Source organism: Lagenorhynchus albirostris, chromosome 15 (genome assembly GCF_949774975.1).
Source record: "Lagenorhynchus albirostris chromosome 15, mLagAlb1.1, whole genome shotgun sequence".
In the NCBI taxonomy this organism is placed as follows: domain Eukaryota; kingdom Metazoa; phylum Chordata; class Mammalia; order Artiodactyla; family Delphinidae; genus Lagenorhynchus; species Lagenorhynchus albirostris.
In genome coordinates, this window is record NC_083109.1 from 68,728,180 (window position 1) to 68,755,536 (window position 27,357).

Consider the following 27,357-nt stretch of genomic DNA (forward strand, 5'->3'; position numbering starts at 1 on the left):
CAGGACTAGATCCATCTGAACTTCATAACATGACACCCAAGTTTCAGATCCCCTTTTGATCACCGCACAACTCAACTGCTTTTCTTTCCTGCTCAAAACCATGCTAATCACACTAATTCTGTTTCAGGCAAAACCCCCAAAAAAGCAAAGAACCATAAGCTTCAGTTCTTCCTATGGGTTTTTGTTGCTGTTGTTGTTTAAACAGAGCACTTTTAAAAGTCTTTCGTTACCTGTAACAGATCTTCACTGAGGACTTCTGTTTTCTCGGCTCTGTGGGAAAAATGAAAAGTTCAAAATCAGACATTCAGAAATAAAAAGTAACTCATGAAATCGAGTAATTATTGTCCTGGAGTTTAAAACAAAACAGACAGAAATGAATGATCACAAGGGGACAAATTTTACCAATTTTTATATCAGAGGGCAACTTAAGAAAAAACCAAAGAAAAAAAACAAATGAGGGGCTTCCCTGGTAGCACGGTGGTTAAGAATCCACCTGCCAATGCAGGAGACACAGGTTCCCTGTTCCTTCCCCCTGGTCTGGGAAGATCCCACATGCCACAGAGCAACTAAGCCCGTGTGCCACAACTACTGAGCCTGCACTCTACAGCCTGCAAGCCACAACTACTGAGCCTGTGCGCTGCAACTACTGAAGCCCACGTGCCCTAGAGCCCATGCTGTGCAACAAGAGAAGCCCGCACACCACAGTGAAGAGTAGCCCCCGCTCTCCGCAACTAGAGAAAGCTGTGTGCAGCAACAAAGACCCAACACAGCCAAAAATAAATAAATTTATTTAAAAAAAAAAACAAAAGAAAGTTTGCAGAGAATAGCACCCCAAAACAAGAACAAATGATTGAGACCAGTGGTTCTCAAACTTGGGCATGCACAGACCCACCAGGGAGTTGGGGGAGGATGTGCTGTCTTAAAATGCCATTTTCCTGGTCTCACCTCAAGAGTTTCTAATTCCATAGGTCTGGAGTGAGACCCTGCATTTTTTTTGAATTTTATTAATTTTTTTATACAGCAGGTTCTTATTAGTCATCAATTTTATACACATCAACATATACATGTCAATCCCAATCTCCCAATTCATCACACCACCACCCCCACCTCCCGCCGCTTTCCCCCTTGGTGTCCATACGTTTGTTCTCTACATCTGCATCTCTATTTCTGCCCTGCAAACCAGTTGATCTGTACCATTTTTCTAGGTTCCACATATATGCGTTAATATATGATATTTGTTTTTCTCTTTCTGACTTCATTCTGTATGACAGTCTCTAGATCCATCCACGTCTCTACAAATGACCCAATTTCATTCCTTTTTATGGCTGAGTAATATTCCATCGTATATATGTGCCACATCTTCTTTATCCATTTGTCTGTTGATGGGCATTTAGGTTGCGTCCATGACATGGCTATTGTAAATAGTGCTTCAGTGAACATTGGAGTGCATGTGTCTTTCTGAATTATAGTTTTCTCTGGGTATATGCCCAGTAGTGGGATTGCTGGGTCATATGGTAGTTCTATTTTTAGTTTTTTAAGGAACCTCCATACTGTTCTCCATAGTGGCTGTATCAATTTACATTCCCACCAACAGTGCAAGAGGGTCCCCTTTCTCTACACCCTCTCCAGCATTTGTTGTTTGTAGATTTTCTGATGATGCCCATTCTAACTGGTGTGAGGTGATACCTCATGGTAGTTTTGATTTGCATTTCTCTAATGATTAGTGATGTTGAGCAGCCTTTCATGTGCTTCTTGGCCATCTGTATGTCTTCTTTGGAGAAATGTCTGTTTAGGTCTTCTGCCCATTTTTGGATTGGGTTGTTTGTTTTTTTAATATTGAGCTGCATGAGCTGTTTATATATTCTGGAGATCAATCCTTTGTCCGTTGATTCATTTGCAAATATTTTCTCCTATTCTGAGGGTTGTCTTTTCATTTTGTTTATGGTTTCCTTTGCTGTGCAAAAGCTTTTAAGTTTTATTAGGTCCCATTTGTTTATTTTTGTTTTTATTTCCATTACTCTAGGAGGTGGATCAAAAAAGATCTTGCTTTGATTAATGTCAAAGAGTGTTCTTCCTACATTTTCCTCTAAGAGTTTTATAGCGACCGGTCTTACATTTAGGTCTCTAATCCATTTTCAGTTTATTTTTGTGTATGGTGTTAGGGAGTGTTCTAATTTCATTCTTTTACATGCAGCTGCCCAGTTTTCCCAACACCACTTATTGAAGAGTCTGTCTTTTCCCATTGTATATCCTTGCCTCTTTTGTCATAGACTAGTTGACCATAGGTGTGTGAGACCCTGCATTTTTAACAAGCCCCTCCCTGCCCAGAATTCCATGGCAGGAGGCCTGTAGACCACACTTTGAGAAAAGACTGCTCTAGAGAAAATTAAACTTCAGTTCTTCAAATGACCATTTCTGAGTTTCACAGCAAACAAGTCTGTCACAAATCCAGAAACGTTATGCAATGAGTAACAACAACTGAGTCTTCCTTCCTTCAGCTATCTCATCTTTATTTTCAAAAGAAACAAAGTGGGGCTTCCCTGGTGGCGCAGTGGTTGCGAGTCCGCCTGCCGATGCAGGGGACATGGGTTCGTGCCCCGGTCCGGGAAGATCCCACATGCCGTGGAGCGGCTGGGCCCGTGAGCCATGGCCGCTGAGCCTGCGCATCTGGAGCCTTTGCTCCACAACGGTAGAGGCCACAACAGTGAGAGGCCCGCGTACTGCAAAAAAACAAAACAAACAAACAAGAAAAACCAAAGTATTTTCACAACTTTCCCTTATCTATGCTTCAGAACTCCTGTGGACTTCAAAGACCTTTCTAGAAGATCCATGTGGCAGCCAACAATCTGTTTTTAGTTTTTAGTTCTATTTTTAGTTTTTTAAGGAACCTCCATACTGTTCTCCATAGTGGCTGTATCAATTTACATTCCCACCAACAGTGCAAGAGGGTTCCCTTTTCTCCACACCCTCTCCAGCATTTGTTGTTTGTAGATTTTCTGATGATGCCCATTCTAACTGGTGTGAGGTGGGGCAGGGACTGGTGTGATTTTCTGATGATGCCCATTCCAACTGGCAGAGCATTCTGAGCTGTTGGAGCCTCAGCTGCCAGATCACGATCATTTTTTACAAAGACTTTTTCTCCACAGTCCAAAAAGGCAGCATTGTTGCCATACAATGTTATACCCAGAATCACTACAAAGTGACATTTTGGATTTCTGGCTCAAATAGTGATTTAAACCAAGTCATTTAACATTCCCTACCAAATTCCCATTGAAACGAACCAGGAAATTTTTAAAGGAAAAAGAAAAAAACTGTTTCAGTTCTGATCATTGAAGGAGGGGGGAAGGAAGAGCATCAGCGAACCAGGAAATGTGAAGCCTTTTTATCAGATACACTGCGCCATGGAAGGCTGCATGATCTTGCCCATGAACCAACGCAAGAGAAGGAAAAGCCATTTGGCCCAAAAATGGTGGGATCCCCTAGAATGACCTCAAAACACTGCTAGGCTCAGAGCAGCACGAGACGCAACAAGTATGGTGGCCCACACCCCCAGCCCACACTTGAGTGATGGCACGTCAAGTTAAACCCAGGCGTTGGCACAGAGAATTCCAATACTGGTCGTCACAGCAGTGCCCCAGTTAACTTGGAGATGCCTACAGGAGTGGCTCACTCATTGGTTTCTGCAGGAAACTGGAACTCTGACCTGACTCAAATACTTCCCAGGTCCAGAGGAGCCCAGCCTGGAGATGAGGTCGAGGTCCCAGCTTCCAGAAGAGGTCAACTCTTGACTCTATGAACAAGTTCTGCAAGCAGCAAGCCAATATGCCATCCCAGCCCTCGCTTGGCACACGTGGTGCCAGGCACTGCTGAAGCACCAACCCCAGGTAGTCACGCCAGTTAGGGAAGTGGAGCAAGGCCCCAGCTGACTATAAGCTCAAGCAAGCAGCCTCAGAAAGAAGTCCGACAGTTGGCCTAGCAGGGACAGACCTGGCATAAGACCGCCATAGCTTCACCACTACTCCCTCTCGATCAACAGCCTTGCCACTCCTCAAGCAAAGTACCACCACTGGACTATGTAACTTTCACCTTGTCTTCACTAGCCAGAACCCAAAGGTCTGGATAGGGCCCTGGGCACCTCTGACAGCACTCTGAAATCTCCTTCTGTAGGTATAAGTATACACAGAGAAGAGTACCAAGGCCTATTAAAATATTCACAAGTTCAAAAGAATAGATTCAGAGCAAATACGTCCTCTTTTGAAACAAAATTTTTAAAATAGAAGAGGAAAACTTAGTTTCAAAATCCCAATGTGGTACAGATGGCCAGTGGGCACATGAAAAGATGCTCAACATTGCTAACTGTTAGAGAAATGCAAATCAAAACTACAATGAGGTACCACCACACTGGTCAGAATGGCTATCATTAAAAAGTCTACAAATAACAAATGCTGGAGAGGGTGTGGAGAAAAGGGGCCCCTCCTACACTGTTGGTGGGAATGTAAGTTTCCACTATGGAAAACAGTATGGAGGTTCCTTAAAAACTAAAAATAGAGTTATCGTATGATCCAGCAATCCCACTCCTGGGCATATATTCCAGACAAAATTATAATTCAAAAAGATATATGTATCCCAATATTCACTGCAGCACTATTTACAATAGGCAAGACATGGAAGCAACATAAGTGTCCATCAACAAATGAATAAAGAAGATGTGGTATATATAAACAATGGAATATTACTCAGCCATACAAAAGAATACAATAATGTCACTTGCAGCAACCTGGATGGACCTAGAGATTACCATACTAAGTGAAGAAAGTCAGACGCAGAAGGACAAATATCATATGATATCACCTCTATGTGGAATCCAGAATATGATTCAAATGAACTTACTTACAAAACAGAAACAGATTCACAGACATAGAAAACAAACTTATGGTTACCACAGGGGAAGAGGGAAGAAGGAATAAATTAGTAGGAGTTTGGGATTAACAGGGACAAACTACTATATATAAAATAGATAAACAACAAGGTCCTACTGTATAGCACAGGAAACTATATTCAATATCTTATAATAAACCATAATGGAAAAGGATATATATATGTGTATGTGTAACTGAATCACTTTGCTATAAATCAGAAATTAACACAACACTGTAAACCAACTATACTTCAATTAAAAATTAATTAATTAATTAATAAGATAAAATAAAATCCCAATGAGGGTGCTTAGCAGGTATGACTTAGTAACAGCTCAGTGGTCCAGGAGGACCAACTCTGTGCATCTCATCCCAGCTCCTTGTTCAGTGACCTCACACTGGTAACATGAAATGAAAAAAAAATCTAATACAATGCAAACAAATGCAAGTAACACAAATCAGGGTTTTTTTTTGAGAGTCAGTTATATGAGCATAGCACTGACACAGCCACAAAGAAAACAAAGCCAATATAAAAAGAAAGCAAGAATTAACTTTGGAAAAATCAAAAAGTCCATAGGCACTACTATGCTCAGCTGCAAATAAAAACTGCAATGAGGTACAGTTTTATTTGTCAATTATACATCAGTAAAGCTGGGGGGAAAATAATCTTTCCTGATTATAGGCAATTTTAAATAATTTCAGTGAAGTAAGTCAGAGAAAGACAAACATCAAGAAAGATTATTTTCTCCCCAGCTTTACTGAAGTATAATTGACAAATAAAACTGTATATATATATTTGGGCTTCCCTGGTGGCACAGTGGTTGAGAGTCCGCCTGCCGATGAAGGGGACATGGGTTTGTGCCCCGGTCCGGGAAGATCCCACATGCCGCGGAGCGGCTGGGCCCGTGAGCCATGGCCGCTGAGCCTGCGTGTCCGGAGCCTGTGCGCCGCAACAGGAGAGGCCACAACAGTAAGAGGCCCGCGTACCGCAAAAAAAACCCAAAAAACAAACAAAAAAAACTGCATATATTTAAAGTATACAGTGTGATGATTTGACTTACATATACATTGTGAAATGACTACCACAATCAGGTTAATGAACACATCCATTACCTTTTTTTTTTTTTTTTTTTTTGCTGTATGCGGAAAAAATATGGATAGATAAAAAAAAATGGATAGATAAAGAAGTTGTATACACACACACACACACACACACACACACACACAGGAACATTATTCAGCCGTGAGAAAGAAGGAAATCCTGCCATTTGCAACACATGGATGACATTATGAAGGACATTATGCTAAGTGAAATAAACCAGACAGAGAAAGACAAATACTATATGATCTCACTTATATGTGAAATCTTAAAAAAAAAAAAAAAAAAAGTCAAACTCATGGAAACAGAGAGTAGAATGGTGGTTACCAGGGACTGGGGAATCAGGGAAATGGGGAGATGCTAGTCAAAGGGTATAAGCCTTCAGTTATAAGATGAATAAATTCTGGGGATCTAATGTACAGCATGGTGACTATAGTTAATAGTCAGACACTTGACAGACACTTAGGTTGTTTCTGTATCTTAGCTACTGTGACTATGCTACAACGACCATGGGAGCCCAGATATCTCTTTGAAATACTGATTTCACTTCCTTTGGATATATACCCAGAAGTGGGATTGCTGGATCATATGGTAGTTCTATTTTTATTTTTTGAGGAACCTCCATACTGTTTTCCTTAATGGCTGTACCAATTTACACCACCAACAATGCAAAAGGGTTCCAATTACCTGTTGGCCATATGGAAAAGTGTTTTCCACTGGATAAATGTCTATTTAGGTCCTTTGACCATTTTTTAATCAGGTTATTTGGTTTTTTTGCTATTGCATTATATGAGTTTACTATTGAATTATATATATATATTTTGGATATTAACCCCTTAGATATATGGTTTGCAAACATTTTCTGCCATTCCAATAGATGCCTTTTCATTTTGTAGACTGTTTCCTTAGCTGTGCTGAAGCTTTTTAGTTTGATATAGCCCCATTTGTTTATTTTGCTTTTGTTGTCAGTGCTTTGAGTGTCATATATATGAAACTATTGCCAAGACCAATATCAAGGAGTCTTTCCCCTATTTTCTTCTAGGACCTTTATGGTTTCAGGTCTTATATTTAAGTCTTTAATCCATATCAAGTTAACTTTTGTGAGCGGTATAAGGTAGAGTCCAGTTTCATTCTTTTGCATATGTATATCGATTTTTTCCAACACCATTTCAAATAGACTATCCTTTCCCTATTGTGTATTCCTGATGCCCTTGTCGAAGATTAATTGACCATATATGTGTGGGTTTATTTCTGGGCTCTCTATTCTGTTCCATTGGCCTATGTGTCTGTTTTTATCCCAGTGCCATACTGCTTTGATTATTGTAGCTTCATAATATAGTTTGAAATCAGGAAGTGTGATGCCTTCAGCTTTGTTCTATTGCTTTAGCTATTTAGGGGTCTTTTGTGGTCCCATATGAATTTGAGGAGTCTTTTTTCTATTTCTGTGAAAAATGCCATTGGAATTTTGATGTGACTATACTGAATCTATAGATTGAGTAGTATGGACAGCTTAACAATACTAATTCTTCCAATCCATGAATATGGGATATCTAGGAAAGATTACTTTTAAGTTACAAATCACGATTGTGGAATGTAATATACAAATTGGGGTAGCTCCTTCACACAAAAATTCCCCCAATGGCCTGTGTTATCCCCATCTTAATTTTAGGGAACCATCAATGTCCCCACCTCCCCCAACATGCGGTCCAAATGACCTGACTTCCCTCATCACTGTGACTCATCCAAGGCTCAGCCCTTTCTATGCTGAAGTGTTTTGGAACATTCATCTTTACCAGAGATGTGGAATTTTTACCTAAGGAAAGTTCGGCAATTAGCATTCAGGATACCAGCCAAGGTCCCCATTTAAAAGCCATTTACCTAAGCCAAAGAAATTTGGTTTTACTGAGATTGAACTTATCAAGACAAAGTGATCCAATCATAAAAACAATACTTACTAAACTGGATTGTTTTCAATCAAACATTTTGCTACACAGACCTAAACTTTTTGCATATGGTTTTTTTTTCTGCTTTGTCAGAGCTTTCTTTGTGTCCAATGTTCCATGCTTGAAAACACACTTGATGTTTCCTGTCTGTAACTGGAAAAACAATACAAAGCAGGAAGGCACTTCCCACTCGCCATTTTACTCTGGGGGTTGTTTTTTCCTATGCAAGTTGCTGTGCAATTTCACTAGTCATTCAAGCAAGGCTTACATCAGGCAGGATTTTTAATTTATTTATCACTTTCTGGTAAAGAGTAAGATTTTTTCCTCCTAATTCCCAAAGCCTAAAAGCAGCAGTGCTGTGCGGGTCGTGATGTGTTCACCTTTTCCAGAAATGCTCAAATGAGGAGACAGGATCAAAGGAAAATTTCCAATTGGGCCTGATAATTTCCATTTCCATTTCTAAACGTGGACTGATTTCTGGAGGAGTTTCTGCCATCACGACACTCAATGCCAGACGCCACTATCGTGAACTGCCATTCTGCTTCCCAGGGCACAGACATCTATTTAAACCATGTACCATGGGAGCCACGGAAATAAACGCTCAAGTCCACATCTTCAATGCACTCTGTGGTCTTCCAAGCACTGAGTATTACTGACCTCATCCCTGCTCAACAGAGCTCCCTGGGGGCAGGGACCAGGTCTATCTTAGCATCACCCCTCCGCCAGTACCTAGCTTAGCCCCTGCCTGCCACACAGTAGGCGCTTAGTAAATATACACTGAATGAACGAATGACAAAGTAAATGGCTGTCACTATGACAGAGAAAGGTTTGAAAAAAAGAATTTTCTAGATTTCAAAAGAGATAGCAAGGAAAAAACTCAGTAACATTAAGGCAGAAAAGCAGCCATACGATATAAATACAGATTTGCCTTCCACCGTAAAATCCACAATGACTACAATTAAAACGTGATATTGTCTTCCAAAATTCATCTTTCTTTCATGAAAAAAACACAGAAAGTAAACCATCTCTATGACCAGGGGTCAGTAAACTATGGCCTGCTGGTCAAATCCAGTTCACTGCCTATTTTTGTTTAGCCAGCAAGCTAAGAGAGTTTTATTTTTAAATGGTTGAAAGAAATCCAAATAGATAAATAATATTTTGTCACATGTAAAAATTATATGACATTCAGGTTTCAGTGCGCACAAGTCCAGTTTTCTCAGGGCCCGGCCAGGCTGATTTGCTGATGTATTATCTATGGCTGTTTTCACTACAGCAGAGAAGTTGAATTGTCGCAACAGAGACCGTGTGGTCTGCAGAGCTCAAAATACCAGCTGCTCGTTTACAGGAAAAGTTTGACCACCCGGGGGTCTGTAGCAGTGATGCTCACAGCATGTGGTGCAAACCAGGCCAGCAGGCTTTTGAGAATCACTCTGAGAACTGGTGTGTGAGGCTGGTCTGGAGGTGTATTTTCTCTGCCTCGCATTTGAGAAGCAGCTGCTAAAATGAATGGGGGTGGCTGGCTCGGCCAGTATTGTTCAAACGTGGAGGCAGAGCCCAGCGCTGGTGCCGCTGGTGACAGAGAAAAGTCAGAAATTATGTTTCTGTTCCGCCTACCCGCTTCCACCCACCCACGTCCCCCCCTCCAAACACATATTATAATGATTGTTTTCTTCCTGATTCCTACTTATAAACATATTTCAGGACAGGATGTAAATAAATACAATTGTCTGTGTCAGGCATCACACACTTTTTCTGGAAAGACTAAATAATAAATATTTTAGGCTTGCAGGCCATATGGTCTTTGCTGCAATTACTCAGCTGTGCCATGTAGCACAAAAGCAGCCAGGGACAACATAAAAATGAATGAACCTGGGTGGGTTCCAATAAACCTTATTTATGGACACTGAAATTCGAATTCACATGATTTTCATATGTCAGGAAATATTATTCTTCTTTTGATTTCTTTTCAACCATTTAAAAATGCAAAAACCATTCTGAGCCTACTGCAGCTGGATTTGGTCCACAGGTTATAGTTTGCTGACCTCTGATCCATGTACAAGTGAAATACGGTTTCCCATGAAACTCCAATCCTTTTTAATCACTTACAAATTCTTCTGACTTCGAAGGGGGATTTCTGCACTTTCCCAACATATATTTCAGACACTGGCTTTTTAGGACTCCATCAGATTATTCCTCTTCAATCCCTTCAGCCACTCTGGGGGCTCATCTTTCTACCCCTCAGTACACTCTCTACCCAGGGATGCAAATTAGTGGTCCAGAAGCCAGTACTATCATCCAATATCGAGGGCTTCCAATGCCTCCAAGATCCAGTGCTGCTGTTTTTTAATTTACAAATTCACACAAGAGATCATAGTTCTGTTGGTTTTTCACTTATACATTCGCTTTGATATACCAATTAAAGTGAAAAAAAAAAGAAATGGGACTTGGAGAGAATTTTAATAAACTGATTTTAAATTCTGGTTATCTGCAAATACCTAAATGCATCTTCGATTCTCAATATCGTACATGGGGCAACAACACTGCACGGCACTGCATGCACCGGAATTTGCATTCTCAGAGAAATTACAGCAGCCAGACCCACGGCTAAGTGGTCTATTTCATTCCGCTGGGAACGAGATTTTGTGCAACACTGTCATCTCCTGTTACAAGTGTTTACAAAATCCCCTTGAGCCTTTGCTTGGGAGTTTGGATTCACTCATCTGATTTCACAGTGAGCCAGGGGACTACTGAGTGAGTTTTTCCTGTTTTATCTCATTAGATTAGCTGTCTTCTTAAGTTTCTGGGAAGGAATTGCAAATCTACTTAATTGGATTTTAAAAATAAAGGACCCTCTGACACTTTATAAATGAATCGATTTGCTACACATTCCACAAAGTAATTTAAAAAGCCTTAAAAGAGCATTTACAGAACTCTAAAGGGATAGTATGGGAAAAAAAAAATCTCCATACATAACACTGAAAAGAAATAGGACATTTATCAGAGGGAAAATGATCAAGTAGAAAGAATTTTGGTAATAGTATGGGCGACATATGTCTCATAGTTCTATACCTTATTTCCCCAAATGATGGAATTTTACCCATGTATTTACAGCTGCTCTAAGTAATATTTATTTTTTACTTTAAATAACAATAACAAACCCTATCAATCTTAACTGAATCTCCGTAATATTATTTGAATTCCAATCAATGACTAAGATGAACTGTTATATTTTAAAATAAATTGAATTGAGTTTATCGTTTTCCTACACCCATAAGCTTATCCCACAGCTTTTTGTTGGGTCAGTTGGCTTTCTTCCCCTCCAGCACATGGAATGGAATCTACTTGCTATCCCTGCTGTAACCCTGTGCTAAGTCTAAAAGCTCCACTGAGGACTCCTGCTTATGGCAAAGTCAGAAAGAAAGTTCACGGCCACCAGCACATTGTGCGACTCCCCTCAGCAGTCAGACGTCCCAGTCCCTCCCTCCCAGACCTGCTCAAGTCATTTACAGTACTTGCTTGCGCCTGCAGGCAGCTAAGTTTGACATCTCAAAGCTTTCTCAAACAGGCAAAAATAGTGAGAAATAATTCGCAAAGCACTGCAATGCGGACAGTGCATGTGGAGCTGAGACCTCCAGGGGGTGGGGGGTGTCCTGTTCACCGCCAGGTGAGGCCAAAGGCCAGCAGGAGCTGAGAAGCCACGCAAAAAAGCTAAATTGAGAGTGCCAAAGGCAAAGCCACACAAACTCAAGGGCTCGGCTCTGACTCAGGGCCGGGGCTGCTGGCGGGGAGGCACTCCACATCTGAAGACAGGTTGTGCAGGCTTCCTTCCAAAGGCTTCTTCCTACATCAGCACATTTGGACTTTGAAAAGCATGTTCCCATAGAAAGCAGGTTATAAATGATCATTACGTTCTCAGTCCCGCTTAGAGGGACTCACTTCACTTACAGCTAAACTAAATGACAGCCCTCGTGGGTAGCCGTCAGCTGAACCCAGGGAACAGTAGTAAAAAACTAGGAGATAACAGTGGTTCTCAACCATGGCTACACATTACAATCCTGTGGGCTTTCAAAATAATGCAGGCGATTCCGTCTATACGAAATGACCAGAAAAAGCACATCTGTGGAGGCAGAAAGAAGACTAGTAGTCAGCCAAGAGTAAGGGTGGGAACAGGAATTAGCCATAAAGGGGTACGAGAGGGATCTCATGGGGTGATGCCACTGTTCTAAAATCAGACGGTGGTGATGGTTACCCGACTCTGTAAATTGGCTAAAAAAATCATTAAACTGTACACTTAAAATGGGTGAATTTTATGATATATAAAGTTGTTAACAACTCAGTGAAGTTGTTAAAAAAAAAGAATAACGGCTGGACCCCAACCGAGAACGGGCTGAATCAGAACTTTTGGGGGTGGGACCTGGCTTTTTTTTTTTTTTAAAGCTCCCCAGGCCACTCCAAAGTGCAGCCAGGGCTGAGAACCCCTGCATTAGAGGGTCAGAGTACCAGTAGCTGTAGGTGGCAGGGTAAGTACCAGGACACGGTAGAGAGAGGGTCCAGCAGTAAATGGTAGGCAGTAGAGAGAGCTTGCAGTGTCACTGGATAACAGGCCAGAGAGGCCCTCCGTCTAGGTCAAGACCGCCCAGGATGTGGCCTGATAGGCATGACTCACAAGTGACTTTACTCTCTTGCCTCCTCGGGCAGAGTAAGCTGAGGGATAAGAAACTGATGGATAGCAGATTCTAAGTTTCGTTTTAGGCAAAGGATAAGGAGACGGAACATGCATGGTAGGAGCTAAGAGTCAGGGCTCTGGACTCAGACAGACCTGACTTTGAATCCCAGCACCGTCGCCTGGCAAGCTGCAAACGGGAGGCTCCACTCCCTCCACTGTAAAACCGAAATAATAATAATAACAATAATACCACCACTTCACTGGTTATACAGTAACGTCATTTATCCCATTTCACTTATCTCTCTCATAAACCTGCTCCCCAGCGCCTAGCGAGGGTTCATGGAGTGTTAGCCCTTCTGAGAATTACAGCAAATAACAACCACCTGCAGATAAATCCAGAGCAGTAAGTCTTATCTAAGAAAAACCCTTCCGCAGTCATCAAGCTATTGTAGCTTCTCCTGGAAGAAGTCATGGCTGAGCCCAGACCACACAAAGACAAAAAGCTATGTCACACTTATACAGCAGGAGCAGGGCAGGCTTGTCAATTAAAACAAAGGGTTGGTTGTGATAATGCTGTGTGGGCTGGAAGCCACCAAAGAGAAGCACAGGCACACAGTACACAGAAACTTAGAGACCAAATATGTGGTGAGTTAGCAAAATCCTTCACCAAAGGATCAACGTCTTAAGCTGCTGAGCCTCACAATGGACGGTAATGAGGCTGTAAAAATGCCAGCACTGGTGGCTCTCAGGTGCATGTTCACAGAGGGGCCAAAGAACTCTCCAGAGAGAAACCACCTGAGAACGGACTTGCTGCAAGATACTTTAGGTCTTCATTCATTCAGCCCGTGTTCATGGAGCACTCTCTAAACGTCAAGAACTGGGGAGGAAAAAAAGGAGAGAAATGAACCACAGTCTTCACCCTTGGAGAGAGCTGATGGGAAAGACAGAAACGTAAACACGTTTGTTCAGACTTGTGGGAGCACAGAGAGAAGAGTAATGGATTGCGTGGCAGGGAGAGGCTTCACGGGGAAGCCGTCCAAGCAGATCTCAGATAAGACAGACCCCTCCAGTGAGCGTGGGGGAAAGCGGTCTGGAGACGGTCCTGCACTAGGGCACAAAGCACGGGGTGAGGGGACCTGGCTGAAACAAAGGCTTTGCCTGCTAAGGAAGTAGGGGGCAATGGGGAGCCGCTGATGGTTTCTCAGCAATGGAGTGGCAAGGCGAAACCCAGATTTGAATTTTAGAACGACAACTCTGACAGCAGGGTGCAGAATGGAGGTAGTAGAACACCTGGAGGGCCTCTGCAGTTATTCGGGAGACGGACAAGAACACAGATTCCCAGCCCTCACCGTCCTATCCTGGCCAAAGACATGCTGCTCTTTTAACAGAAATAGTAGGGCAGAATCACTGACTATCAACTAACGACATGAAAAACACTTTTTAAAGTTCAAGAAAAATTTATAAAATATGGAGCTCTCTCTGGTCAAGAAATAAATCAAACACAGAAACTAAAATTCATGGATCATAACCAACTTAAATCTCCAGATTTCCAAAACTAAATTAAATTAAAACTTAAGTAAGACTTTGCATTTATTTCTTCTTTTTTTAAAAAAATGAAAGCACTTTCACATATATTATTTCATTTGCTTATATTACATGTACCTTATGGGGCAATTTTTATTATCCCTATTTCATGGATGTGGAAACTGAGGCAAACACCCATTAAATAAATTACATAATGAAACAAAAGTCTTTGGACCCTCAGAAGAGAGCAGTTTCAAGATCATTAACCAAAGTTGAGTCTCTCTGAATTTTCATGCTAGATGCTGGTCCTAGCTGCACCACAAACTAACCAAATGATCTAAAAACACACTCCTGACCTTCCTGTATCTCACTTTATTTATATTTGAATGAACAATCTCCCACAATTTTTAAAAGACCACAATAAAACAGCAAATGAGAGAATATTTTGAAACCTTCAAAACTGTGCTTTGCAAATAGAGGACTGCATCTCTATAAACAACAATCAATTTTTTTTAAAAGCATATAATACTGAGAATTTGGATAAGTGTGGACCCTTTAGGTTTCTACAAGGAATACGCATCACAGATGTAGCCCAGAAAGTTCCATGATTAGCGTGGTGCACAAAATGAACGGAAAAATCATTCACCTGGAAAATTGGGGTGAAGCTGCTTTTGAGGGATGACAGATAGATTCTGGGTGGAGAACACCATCAATCTTCACTTGCCCTTTTCTGAAGGTCAAAGGCAAGAGTGTTCCAACACTACAGCTTGATGGGTGAAAGGACGCTGTGGATGACTCGAAATAAACAATGGATTTTTTCAAATGAGGCTTTTACTTAGAAGGCTTGTACTGAAATGAAATGTTAATTGAGTGGAGCTTGCGGCCCATCACTGAGTCCAACTGCAGATTGCCGTCATGCATACTTTGCCACTAACCTTTCCATGTGGTTAGTCATTGAACAAATATTTGTTGGGTTCCCTTCCATGAGCCATTATGAGTAAGAGATACAGCCCCTGCCCTGACAAGCTCGAGGACTATCGAGGAAAATAAACGATTACCTCCAGTGCAGTGAATGCTCTGACGGGGGAGCACAGGGCACTCTGAGAGAGGTGGTTGTCTGTCATCGTCACCACAGTTAACATCTATTGAGCTTGTACCATGTGCTTTAGCACTGTTCTAGGTGCTTTTGAGAATTAATTCCTGGGCTTCCCTGGTGGCGCAGTGGTTGAGAGTCTGCCTGCCGATGCGGGGGACACAGGTTCGTGCCCCGGTCCGGGAAGATCCCACATGCCGCGGAGCGGCTGGGCCCGTGAGCCATGGCCGCTGAGCCTGCGCGTCCGGAGCCTGTGCTCCGCGATGGGAGAGACCACAACAGTGAGAGGCCCGCATACCACAAAAAAAAAAAAAAAAAAAGAATTAATTCCTTAAAGGGACTTCCCTGGTGGTCCAATGGTTAGGACTTTGAGCTTCCACTGCAGGCGGCACGGGTTCAACCCCTGGTCAGGGAACTAAGATGCCTCATGCCGCACAGCACAGCAAAAAAAAAAAAAAAAAAAAGAATGAATTAATTCCTTAAAAGTACAACAATAACTCTGTGGGGTAAGGAGTATCATCTCCATGTTACAGATGAGGAAACTGATGAACAGAGAAGTGATTTGCCCAAGGTTTCATAGCTAGGTTCTGAATCTGGGCAATTTCATTCCAGAGATCCTGTTCTTAACGTCTTGTTTCCAGGTGCTTTAAAAGTATGAACTCATTTAATCCTCAAGATAATGATGAGATCAATACTATGATTATATACATCTTACAGATGAGAAACCTAGGAACAGAGAAGTTAATTAACTTACCAATGGCTACAGAGCAAGGGGAGGGCATCTAATGCAGACTGAAGATACCAGGAAAGTTTTCTGAAACTAGCAATGGCTTTTGAGGCCTAATAGATGAATTGGAGTTCGAAGCACAGGTGTTAGATAGAGAAGAGGACATTAAGGCAGTGAGGTTAAGAGAGAGGGGATGAGAGGAATGGACACAAGGTGATAGAGCTGGGGGAGAGCCCACCTTAGCTCAGGTGCAGGGGCCTGCTGAAGTCCGAGGGCAAAGCACGAGAACCAGAGAAACCTTCCGGTACTCTGGGCCTCACACAGAGTGGGAGGTGGTGGCAGTCCACCTCTGAGGGAGGCAGCGGGAGAGTGGGCACATCCCCCCTGAAGCCACCCAAGGCACAGGTATGCAGAGCCTGCTCAAGGGCAGGGGAAAGCAGAGAAACCTGCACGACTTTGGGCCATAACATGAGTATCAGGCAGTGGTCCTCAACCACAGGGAGGGGCAGGAGAGCTGAGAAAAGCTCTCTTGATGTAGGCACACCAGTCCTACTAAACTTGGGGATAAGCAAGAAAATTGAGCTAGACAAGCTCTGCCAGAGGGAAAATTTTCATCCCACCTTCAAATAAGTTGAAGTCAGTGGTGAGCTGAGTGTATCAAAAGCAACAACAAAGCCTGGAGTCACACAGCAACAGACTAGACTGACGTGAGTCCTCATACGAATGGCCTGACAGAAGAGGCACACATTCTCAGTTTCCACACATCGAAACTTACCACAGGAAAGAAACAAAGTATGCATTATCAAGATGGAATACAGTCAACAGAACCAGATCCAAAGACAGCCAAGATGTTGGAATTATCTTGCGGGGACTTTAGAACAACTATGATAAATACACTAAAGGAGCTAGTGGAAAAGATGGACAGAATGCATGAGTAGATGAGGGATTTCAGCAGAGATCTGGAAATTGAAACAAATTACCCAAGCTAAGATACAAAGTATCTGAGATCTATGGGACAATATCAGTGTTTCACATATGTAATTAGAGTGCTTGAGGGAAAAAAGAAAGAACACAGGACAGAAGAAATACTGAACAAACAATGGCTGAGAAGTTTCCGAATTTATTGAACAATATCAAACCACTGATCCAAGCTCAGAGAACTCTAAGCAGGATAAACACAAAGAAAAACACACCTAAAAAGATCAAGGTCGCCAATGTTCATTGCAGCACTGTTTACAATAGCCAGGTCATGGAAGCAACCTAAATGCCCATCGACAGACAAATGGATAAAGAAGATATGGTACATACATACAATGGAATATTACTCAGCCATAAAAAGGAACGAAATTGGGTCATTTGTAGAGAAGTAGATGGACCTAGAGACTGTCATACAGAATGAAGTCAGAAAGAGAAAAACAAATATTGTATATTAACGCATATATGTGGAATCTAGAAAATGGTACAGATGAACCAGTTTGCAAGGCAGAAATAGAGACAGAGATGTAGAGAACAAACGTATGGACACCAAGGGGGAAGGGTGGTGGTGGAATGAATTGGGAGATTGGGATTGACATGTATAAAACAAATAACTAATGAAAACCTGCTGTATAACACAGGGAACTCCACTTCGCTTGCTGTACAGTAGAAACTAATGCAACATTGTAAAACAACTATATCCCAATAAAAAGTTAAAAGAAAAAGAGAGAGAGAGAGAAGGGACAAGAGTGAGAGGCTTTCAAATCTAAAAAACAAAAGCACAGCACTTCACATACAGGAAAGCAACAATAAGAATGATGGCTGACTTGTAATAGGAAACACTAGAACCAGATGACAGTGGAATAACATCTTTAAAGTGGTAAGAGAAAAAACCGTTAACCAACGATTTTACATCAAATGAAAATATTCCTTAAAGATGAAGGCAAATAGACATTTTTAGAGATACAAAGGTTAAAAAGATTTCATCTTCTGAAGACCTCACTACAGTATTGCAGTGGGGAGGACAAGGGGAGATGGAGAGAACTTAGGCACAAGACATCTCTGCTGATCCAGTTTGGGGTGGGGAAAGCTCTGAGCTCTTCCTTCCCATGCCAACTCATGGCTCTCTGCAGCCGCAGTCAGAGAGGCACTGTGAGGCTGCACCCAGACTCCCTGGGAAAGAGAACCAGACAGACTGATAATGACAGAGTGGCAGAGGGACTCTAACTATGGAGATTTTTGCCCCAGGCTAAATGTCAAACTTAATGTCACACCCTAGTTTCACCGTGCAGGCAGATTAGGCACAGGGAAATGTTAGAGATTTCATCTACTTTCTAGTAAAGTATTAGGATAGTTTAACATAAAGAAGACTGCCAGTTTTCAGCTTTCAGATTTTAACTTCTTATGTCTCTGAGTCTTGGGAGATAAAGTAAAAGTTTTGGCTACAAGTGTGCTAGGCAATTTAGAGTTAATGATTTCTCAACCTTGGCACCACTGACATTTTGGTCTGGATAACTCCTTCTTGCTGGGGGTGCTGTCCTGGGCATTGTGGAAAGTTAACAGTGGCCCTGGCTCCTACAGCTTAGAAGCCAGCGGCATTGCATCCCCCTTATCCCAGTGGTGACAACCAAGTAACCATTTGGTATACTGCCATATGTCGGGGTGGCGGGGGGCAAAACTGCCCCCAGTTAAGAACCATTTGGTTAACGGAAAGAATCTTCATGGTTGTCAGAAAGGCAAAAAGGTGGCAGTCTTTCTGGGTGAAGATCAATATAATTTATTCATATTAATGGGATGGAAGTTTGAAGGAAGAGGAAGGATGCTCGTCCAATTCTGTAATGACCTAGTAAATAACTCTTTTTTGTTTCATTATTGCTCTTCCTGTTGATGTAAATTTGGGGGAATCCTGTGTCCTGGAAAATGAAAGAACATAGAAACTTGCTCTTACTTCTTTTCTAAAGACTATTTCTTTAGTCCCTTGAGGCTTTTTATGAATTGGTGAGAGTAGTATATTTTTTAGCTTCCAAGAACCCTGTATCTTTCTGTTAGTAGTCTTTTTTTTTTTTTTTTTTAGTGGATAAAATATCTTTTCTGAGGGTTTTTTTTTTTACATACTATTGTCCTGCCTTGGACAACAAATGAACAAATAAAACTGCACTTGCTTTAGTCATCTGTGGAGCTACTTACTACTCAATAAGTCACCTGGGACTTTTTCTGAATGGCTTTCAGTGCCTTCTTTTTTAATTTCCAAAAAATTAAAAAAAAATCTCTTCTAACATTTCAGAGGATTTTAATGGGAGAGAAGAAATAAATAACGTGTTCAGCCAATCGTCTTAAACTAAACTGTCTCCCGTAATGTCTTAAGTTCCTCTCCTCAGCAGAGAATTTCCCTCCCATGGATAATTTCAGGAACCTACTAGTAGAGATGATCATTCAATCCATTGTGCTGTCACATGTTATTATGACAGTTGTGTCCCTAAGAGTTTATAAAAATTCCCAATTACAAAATCAGTGGATAAAAAGGCAGAAAGGGAGCAGTCGGAATGGAGAATTTTAAACGAGCATAGGAATTTCTACGGCATTACTGGGAAAGTGTGACATTTCATCATATCTGGATATCATTCAAACAGGAAACTGGTCTTTTCTTATCACCACAAATGCTCTTATTAGTGAGACCACCTCATACATGCATATCTCATCTGCCACCTACAATTCTGAAAGTAGAACAGAAAAATGCACATAAAATTGTGAGTCCAGAAGGTACCCCCCGCCCGGCCCTTGTGTGTGGATGAGGTGGTTTAGGGTGACAGCCTGGACCAAGTTTGCTGGGGCTCAAAGCCCTCTCCACCCTGGGCTTCCCTGGTGGCACAGTGGTTGGGAATCCGCCTGCCAATGCAGGGGACACGGGTTCCAGCCCTGGTCCAGGAGGATCCCACGTGCCGTGGAGCAACTAAGCCCATGCGCCACAACTACTGAGCCTGCGCTCTAGAGCCCGTGACCCACAACTACTGAGCCCACGTGCCACAACCACTGAAGCCCACGTGCCACAACTACTGAAGCCCGCGCACCTAGAGCCCGTGCTCCACAGTAAGAGAAGCCACCGCAATGAGAAGCCCGCGCACCGCAGCGAAGAGTAGCCCCCACTCGCCACAACCGGAGAAAGCCCGTGCATAGCAACAAAGACCCAATGCAGCCAAAATTAAAACTAAATTTAAAAATAAAATAAATAAATAAATAATAAAATTTATTAAAAAAAAGAAGCTCTCTCCACCATCTAAAAGTTGTGTAACTATGAGGTTACTTCACATCTCTGGGCCTCTATTTCCTCACCTGTAAAAATGGAGATACTGAGTTTCTAACTTGGAGACTTGAAAGGATTGAAAGAGATAATATATGCAAGGTGCTCATTCCTAGAAAGCCCCCCAAATGGTTTCTGTTGTTGTTTTGTCATAGGTAGTTAAGAGTATAGACTCTGGAGACAGACTTACTAGCTCTGTGACCTCAGACAAGTTATTGAATCTCTCTGTGCCTCTGTTTTCGCACCTGTTAAAGGGAATAATACGGTACTAACTGCGCTGGGTATTCAATGAGCCGGTATATGACTAGCACTTGAAACAGTGCCCGGCATACGGTAAGCATTCAGATACATGTAAGCTGTCATTATCACAATGAGTTTTCTTTGGAAGGATCTTTCTGGCAACCACGTGGAACACGCCTGAGGGAGAAGACATACTGGAGGGTGAGGAGAACATTAAGAGACCCAAATATATGAGATCCAAGTGAGGAAAGATGGGGGTCTGGCCACCAAGTGAGAAAGCAGTGGGCAAGCAGAGGAGGGGACGGGGAGCTTTCACAGAGGTACAGTGACCAGGACTTGGTGACATGGTGTGGGGAGGAAGCGAGAAGGAATGATCGCCAGGTTTCTATCTTGAGTGACTCGCTGGATAATAAAGCTCTTCACCTAGAAAAGAGATTTGGGAGGATCCGAAGGTCAGGTCAAGGCAGGCAGCTCCAGAAATGCTGAGTTTAATGGGTCTGTTGAATGCTCAGGTGGAACCGTCCTTTGTGTCTTTTGATGTACGGTTCTGAAGCACAGAAGAGGCGTCTGGATGGGAAATTCAGAGCATCCTGTAAAGAGGAGCAGCAAACGTGGATTTGGGGGAGTTCACTTGGAATGCAGATCCTGCAGGGAAGATGGAGGCCGAGGACAGAAGACTTGTGCACACAATGGAAGAGGAGCCAAAGCAGGGAACAGAAGAGGAGTCCCCTGGGAGGGCAGAGAAGAAGCTGGCAGTGAAGCAAGGTAGAGTGACTGGTTAAAAATGCAAACAGTGGCAGAGAGGACAGGAAAGTATGAGGAGAACGGTTACTGGAAGCCAAGATGCAGGGCGGAGGTGGGAGAGGCAGGGGCAAAGCTTTCTCAGAAAAAGCTGAGCACAGTTAGCAGCTGAGAAGAAAGAGCCAGTGGAGAGAGTGAGGCTGAAAATGCAGAGCAGACAGAGGAAGACCAGTGTTAGGAAAAGCCCCCTTGAAGGAGACAGAGGGGCAGCAAGGATGAGCACGAAGACGATGTGCTTGAGCATCAGGGACCGAGAACTGGGGGCAGCATCCAGTTTTCTCTGGAAATTAGGAGGCATGTCATCTGAGGAGAGTGGGTGTGTCTGGAGCAGGGTGGAGTGGGTTTGAGAAAAGTAAAAGTCTGGCGAAGGCACTTTGGAAAATGGGATGGGAAACTCAGCCAAGGACTGGAATGCAGTATTAAAAGCCCAGCTGAGCTTGGAGGCCATAAACTTTTGGCAGCCCTAACTTGCATAATTGGATGATCTTTCTAGGTCACACCCTGCATCCCAGGTATCAGAGTGAAGATGCCAAGAAGATAAAGGAGTCAGGCTCATATTCTGCAGAATAGGTGAAAAGAAAAGGCCAGCTGGACAGAGTTCCGAAAGTGATGTCATAGAGAGAGGTTTTATGGACTTAGGTCGGAGGACGAAGGGGACTTCATCCAGGGCAGGAGGAACTGGATGGGAGAGAAATCTGAGAGCAAGAGACTGCAGTCAGGTGGTGGACAGAGAATTAGGGCTAAGACTTTTGAAGTGGTTCCTTTTTTTTTTTTAATCTTTATTTTATATTGGACTACAGCTGACTTACAATGTTGTGTCAGTTTCAGGTGTACAGTAGTGATTCAGTTATACATATATGTATATCTATTCTTTTTCAAATTCTTTCCCCATTTGGTTATTACAGAATATTGAGCAGAGTTCCCTGTGCTATACAGTAGGTCCTTGTTGCTTATCTATCTTAAATATAGTACTGTGTATACGTCAATCCCTGACTCCCAGTTTATCCCTCCTCCCCAACACTGAAGTTGGTCTTAAAACACAACGGCAAATTTCTTTCTGGAAAAGAAAGCCACTTTGCATTTCCACCAGCAATGCATGACACAGGCTTCCTCACCTCTACCAAGGCAGGAACACAGCATTAGTTTCAACTTTGCCAATTTGGTAAATAAAAAATGGAGTCTCGAAGCTTTGTGCTTCTTTGATTCCTTGTAATTTTAAAAAGAGTCACATATTTACTGGTCATCTGTATTTCACCTGTGACTTTCTGTTCATGGGATTTGCTTATGACAGACAAGTTCTTTAAAGTGATCGATGAGAAAGCTTTATACATTAAGGATATTAACCCTCTGTTGTGGCTGCTCTCGATTTTTTCCAGTTAATCATTTGTCATAATTTTAATGACGATCTATGACAGACAGAATTTTAGTTATTATGTGGTTAAATCTATAGGTTATCTTTTATTGTTCATTCTCTGCATTTGTAAGCCAGAGCATGAAGTAATTTCCATATTTCCTTGTATTTATTTTATGGCTTTTTTACATGAAACTCTTTACCCGTTTGTAATTTATCTTGGCATATAGTGGTGAGGTGAAATCTCACCTGACTATTTTTCCTAATACTAACCTATCATCTCATACTGTTTCCTTACTGTCCTTATCACCTGCCAACTTCCTAAACATACCAGGGCTTGCTCTTGGGCGGACAACACAGCAGGGAAGCTGATTCGGCAAAGGTCAGAGAAAGAGAGCTAGTGAACAGCATAGACAGGATCTCCCTCAGACTGGAGTCCAGCATACCTCTTACTATACCCCAACTGCCCTAAAGCAATGTTAGTTTCCTTAAGCCCTCATCTAAAAGTTTTGAAAACATAACTAAATTAACAAACTGCCCAACAAGCTGATTTATATTAAGGGAAAGTAATCTGATGTGCTCACCACATCTCATCATTAAGAGAACCAGATTTCTGTTTTTTTGTGGGGAAGGCTCTCAGAGAGACCTTGAGTGTATATTTTGGAGACTAGCAGAACAACACACACAGACAGACATGTGAGGGACCCATCTGTACATTAAGACCAGTTCACAGCCCAGGAACTGCAGCCCAGCATCTCTCCAATAACCAGTAGGCTTCTTGAGCCGCAGACCATATAGATAGGTTTTCTTTAATCCATGGGCTTGAGGATGTCTGTGAAGTCCATGAAGTTATATGCAAGTATGTGTTTGCGGAGATTTTTTTCTGGGGAGAGGACTGTTAGAAGCTCCATCAAAATCTACGGGTAGCAAGGTTTCTATTCCTAAAGACTGCTCTAATATTCACAGACTACAATTAAGTCCATCGCCCTGTGACCTGCTGACCACTTGACAAGTCACATATGCTCCACTGAAACTCCTCTCACCATTTCTCAACTTTTTCTTCTAAGTCCTTCCTCAGCCCAAGTGTATGGCAATTGTTTCCTCCATACAGTTGGGCCACTACAAGTCAGCATTCTGCCCTTAAGGTCACCTGTCAATCTTATGACTAAGACACAGAATAAAGGCTCATCAGACATACTAAAAGGTATGCGGCTCAAAAAAGAGAGGGCAAATGCTGGCTGGTTTCCACTGGGTACCATTCAGATGAAGACATTTGCATTTTAGCAGGATTTAAGCATTCCTTATCATGTTTCTGGAATGCCCAATAGGGGTGCAATCACATGTCCTTTATACAATATTGCTATAAACAATTATAAGGCTAAACATTATTTTGGAGAGTCTAACCAATTAAATCAGGGAAGAAAAAGAAATCATTGAATAATAGCAAAAGAATAGAAACATAACACAGATAATATTGTATACACAGAAAAGTCAAAGAAGTAACAAAATTATCAATTGTAGCTAAAGAAGTTGTAAAGTAAACAAGTATATACAAACATCAATATCACGCATGTTTACCAATTACACTAATTAGGCACTAGTCTCAACAAGAACAACAGCCGCAAAATATTTAGGAAACACATAAAAGCTTTGTGTCTATCAAGAGATGTGCCACACTCATACTGTAAAGATACCAATTCTCCCCAGGGTCTAGTTCACAGGTTTACTAGACCATAGTTCCTCGGTTTTAGTTATTTCTGTATCCTCAGGACCTAGCCCATAGCAGGCACCCAATAAATATTACCTGGATAAGTGAGCTCCAAATTAATCGAAATCCTAAATGAATTTTTCTAGGAACTAGAAAAGAAGTGACACCAAAATTCATTTTTTGACAGAAACAGGAAAGAATAACTGAAAAAGAAGAGTTGAAGGGAACCAGCTCTACCAGATTTAAAACACATTACAGATCAACAGTTAGTAAAACAGTGTGGTACTGGTGTGCACATACATACACACACACTAAAGCCATAAATCAATGGAATAGAAAGCCCAGCTAAAAAAGTAGATATATGAATTATATGCTTAAAAAAAGAGAAGCATTATAAAACAATGGAAAAGTGAAGAATCATGGTGTTACCTATTTCTGTAAATAACACCGAATCATACACCTTTTCTCTTCACCACAAACATCATGGTGTTAAGTATGTTTTCAAGTCAACCTCCAATGCCCTTGTCTTAGTTCTGGCTGCCATCACCTCTCTCAGCCTGTGGCCATAGTTTCCTAGCTAGCCTCCTTTCACCTTCTCCTCTTTTCCTTCTTCTGCAATCCTAACTCCACCTGCTGCCAGACTTGTCTTCCTAAAGCACCCACTTAATTTTTTCAACATTCTGCATGTAAGGGCTCCCCAGTTCCACTGCAGTAGTCCTCAAACCATGATCCCCCCAAAACTGGAACAGAAGCCTTTCTAATGTTGGTCTTCCACAGAGGAGAACAAAAGCCAATCAATACTGCCCGACTCCAAAGAGTTGGTGTTCATGGTCATGGGTGATCATGTATTTTAGTCCTGCCACCTTGGGATTGTTTGGGGATTATTATTAATCCTAGCATGTCCAAAAACGCAAAAGCAGTGAGATTATTGAAAAGGTTATAAGAGGGGATGAACAAGTATAATGAAAATTAAAGAAACTAAAAGTTACACTGTTAAATATGATGACTCAATAGACTTTCAATGTACAGCAAAATTGTCTATTGGGGGGAAGGTGGCCATCTTTGCTACACGAGGCAAAGAAAATTGAATATACTGGTTTTAAGACTTCTTAAAGCTTTGAGGAACCAACTTGCTCCTCCAACTGGATGGAACTGCATCCAGGGGTTTGTGAATTTAAATACCACAGTCATCCCGGACTTGAGAACATGTGGATCCACACACAACTTTTCACTACCTAATAACCTTTCAGTATCTAATTCGAAAATAAGAGCTGGATAGAGTTTTTCCACTGTTAAGAGTCAGATATAGTTGTCTTTTTCCAATTTATAGACAAAAAAATATTAAGTTAAAGGATACATTTTCAGGGTTTTAGGTTTCCCCCAAGAATTTTTCTTCCCTCTTGGAATTCTTAATCACCTGTCATTCCTTCCTGCCTGTTATCGAGATTGCTAAAGTGTCACATGTCAGAGGTGCCTTCACTGAGCCCAAAGCATATCTCAGAGCCCCCATGCCTGAGTCCATGCTCCATCTATCCTAGCACTCACTGTAGCTAGTGAAGTAGAAATACTCTGGTGTATCTCCCCAAGGTACAGCTGGGCATGGGTTTAAGTGGCCACTCCAGCCCATGCATCTGAAAGTATCCAATGACCACATGAAATCCAAGCTGGTAGATGTGTAAATGTTCACGCTGATAGGTGACAGGTAGCTGGTAGTTGCATACAAGAACTTCTGTCAGTTCTGAACATTTATATATTTAAATGTTTGTATTCATTTGAGCATCTGTTTACTTAGTCTACAATTTATCATTTAAACTCTTTAGGAGGCATAAACTTGGCTAACCCATGTGGAAGAACACCGAGAAACCATAGAAGAAATGCTAATGAAACATTAAAGGGGAGATCAAATTGACTGCTAGATCAAAAGGTATCTCTGATAAGACACCTAAAAAAGAACCAAGGGAAAGGAGAGGAAGAGAAACATCTTAGGACTAATTAAAAGGAAGTGGCCTATGCAAATAATCAATAAGCCGTAATTAACGTGAAATATTAGGACACAGGAAACAAGTCTTACAACCTGGAGGGCTGAGGTGAACTGAATATTGTTTTCACATCATTTGCTACAAATAGGCTCTACCTACTCAAAAGCAGTTTCTTATATAAATCACAGGGTTAGATTTTCAACAGAATCTGCTTTATCTTCTGAAACTTATATCAAATCTGCACCTAGTCATAGACATGCTCTCTCAAGATTCCATAACTGCTTTCATTAAGTAATGTATCTGAGAATAAGAATATCAGCTTGTTTATATTAAAATATATGAATAAATCAAGATATGGCATTAGCATTTCATTATTAACACCTGAAATGTTAGAATAGGTACATTTAGCTATATTCAAATTATCTGCTTGTATGTCCATCTTCCCACTCAAGTTCCTAGGAACCGGTTATGTTTTTAACCCCAGACCCTAGCATTTGACAGGTTCTCAATAGACATCAGTTGAGCTGAACTGGTAACTGAATGGTGAAATTGACAACTGAACATTAATTCCATGGCAATTAAATAAACAAATGACATACAGAAAACTTGAACATATAAGGAAATATGAATATAGGGACAATGGTCATTTCAACCTTAGTGGAAAAAATTAAAGTAAGTAGCAAATTTTAAAAAGACAATGTCTAGTGCTACTAGGGTGACGGTGAGACATGGCATTCATCATGTCGCGCACAGTGACATGCGTTGCCATGCAACAGTACTTGCTGTGCTGCAAGTGAAATGATAGCGCTATCTTGTTAGAAGGCACTATTAAAACTACTTAGTTCTGCTGCATCAGCCCATGGCTACATTCCAATAAACCTTTTTTACAAAGCAGGCGGTAGACAGGATTTGGCCTGCAGGCCAAAGTTTGCCAACGCATAGACCAGGGGATGCAGGGAAAGGAAGCCAATTTCAGGATGAAGTTCATGAGTTCGGTGTTAGCAGGACATTTAAGTGGAGACGTTCAATCTAGAGAT

The 27,357-nt window shown here is 41.6% G+C and overlaps 1 protein-coding gene across 12 annotated transcripts in view; it reads right to left on the reverse strand.

Moving 5' to 3' along the window:
• ARHGAP17 (Rho GTPase activating protein 17) overlaps positions 1–27,357 on the reverse strand; it is an 88,534-nt gene that overhangs the window by 53,032 nt on the left and 8,145 nt on the right. For all 12 annotated transcript variants that reach the window (XR_009535723.1, XR_009535719.1, XR_009535721.1 and 9 more), the window contains exon 2: positions 231–270. Coding sequence is in view for 8 of the 12 variants with exons in the window: in XM_060124612.1 (XP_059980595.1) it covers positions 231–270 (40 nt within the window). In the remaining 4 variants the exon portion in view is untranslated. The remainder of the gene's footprint in view (positions 1–230; positions 271–27,357) is intronic.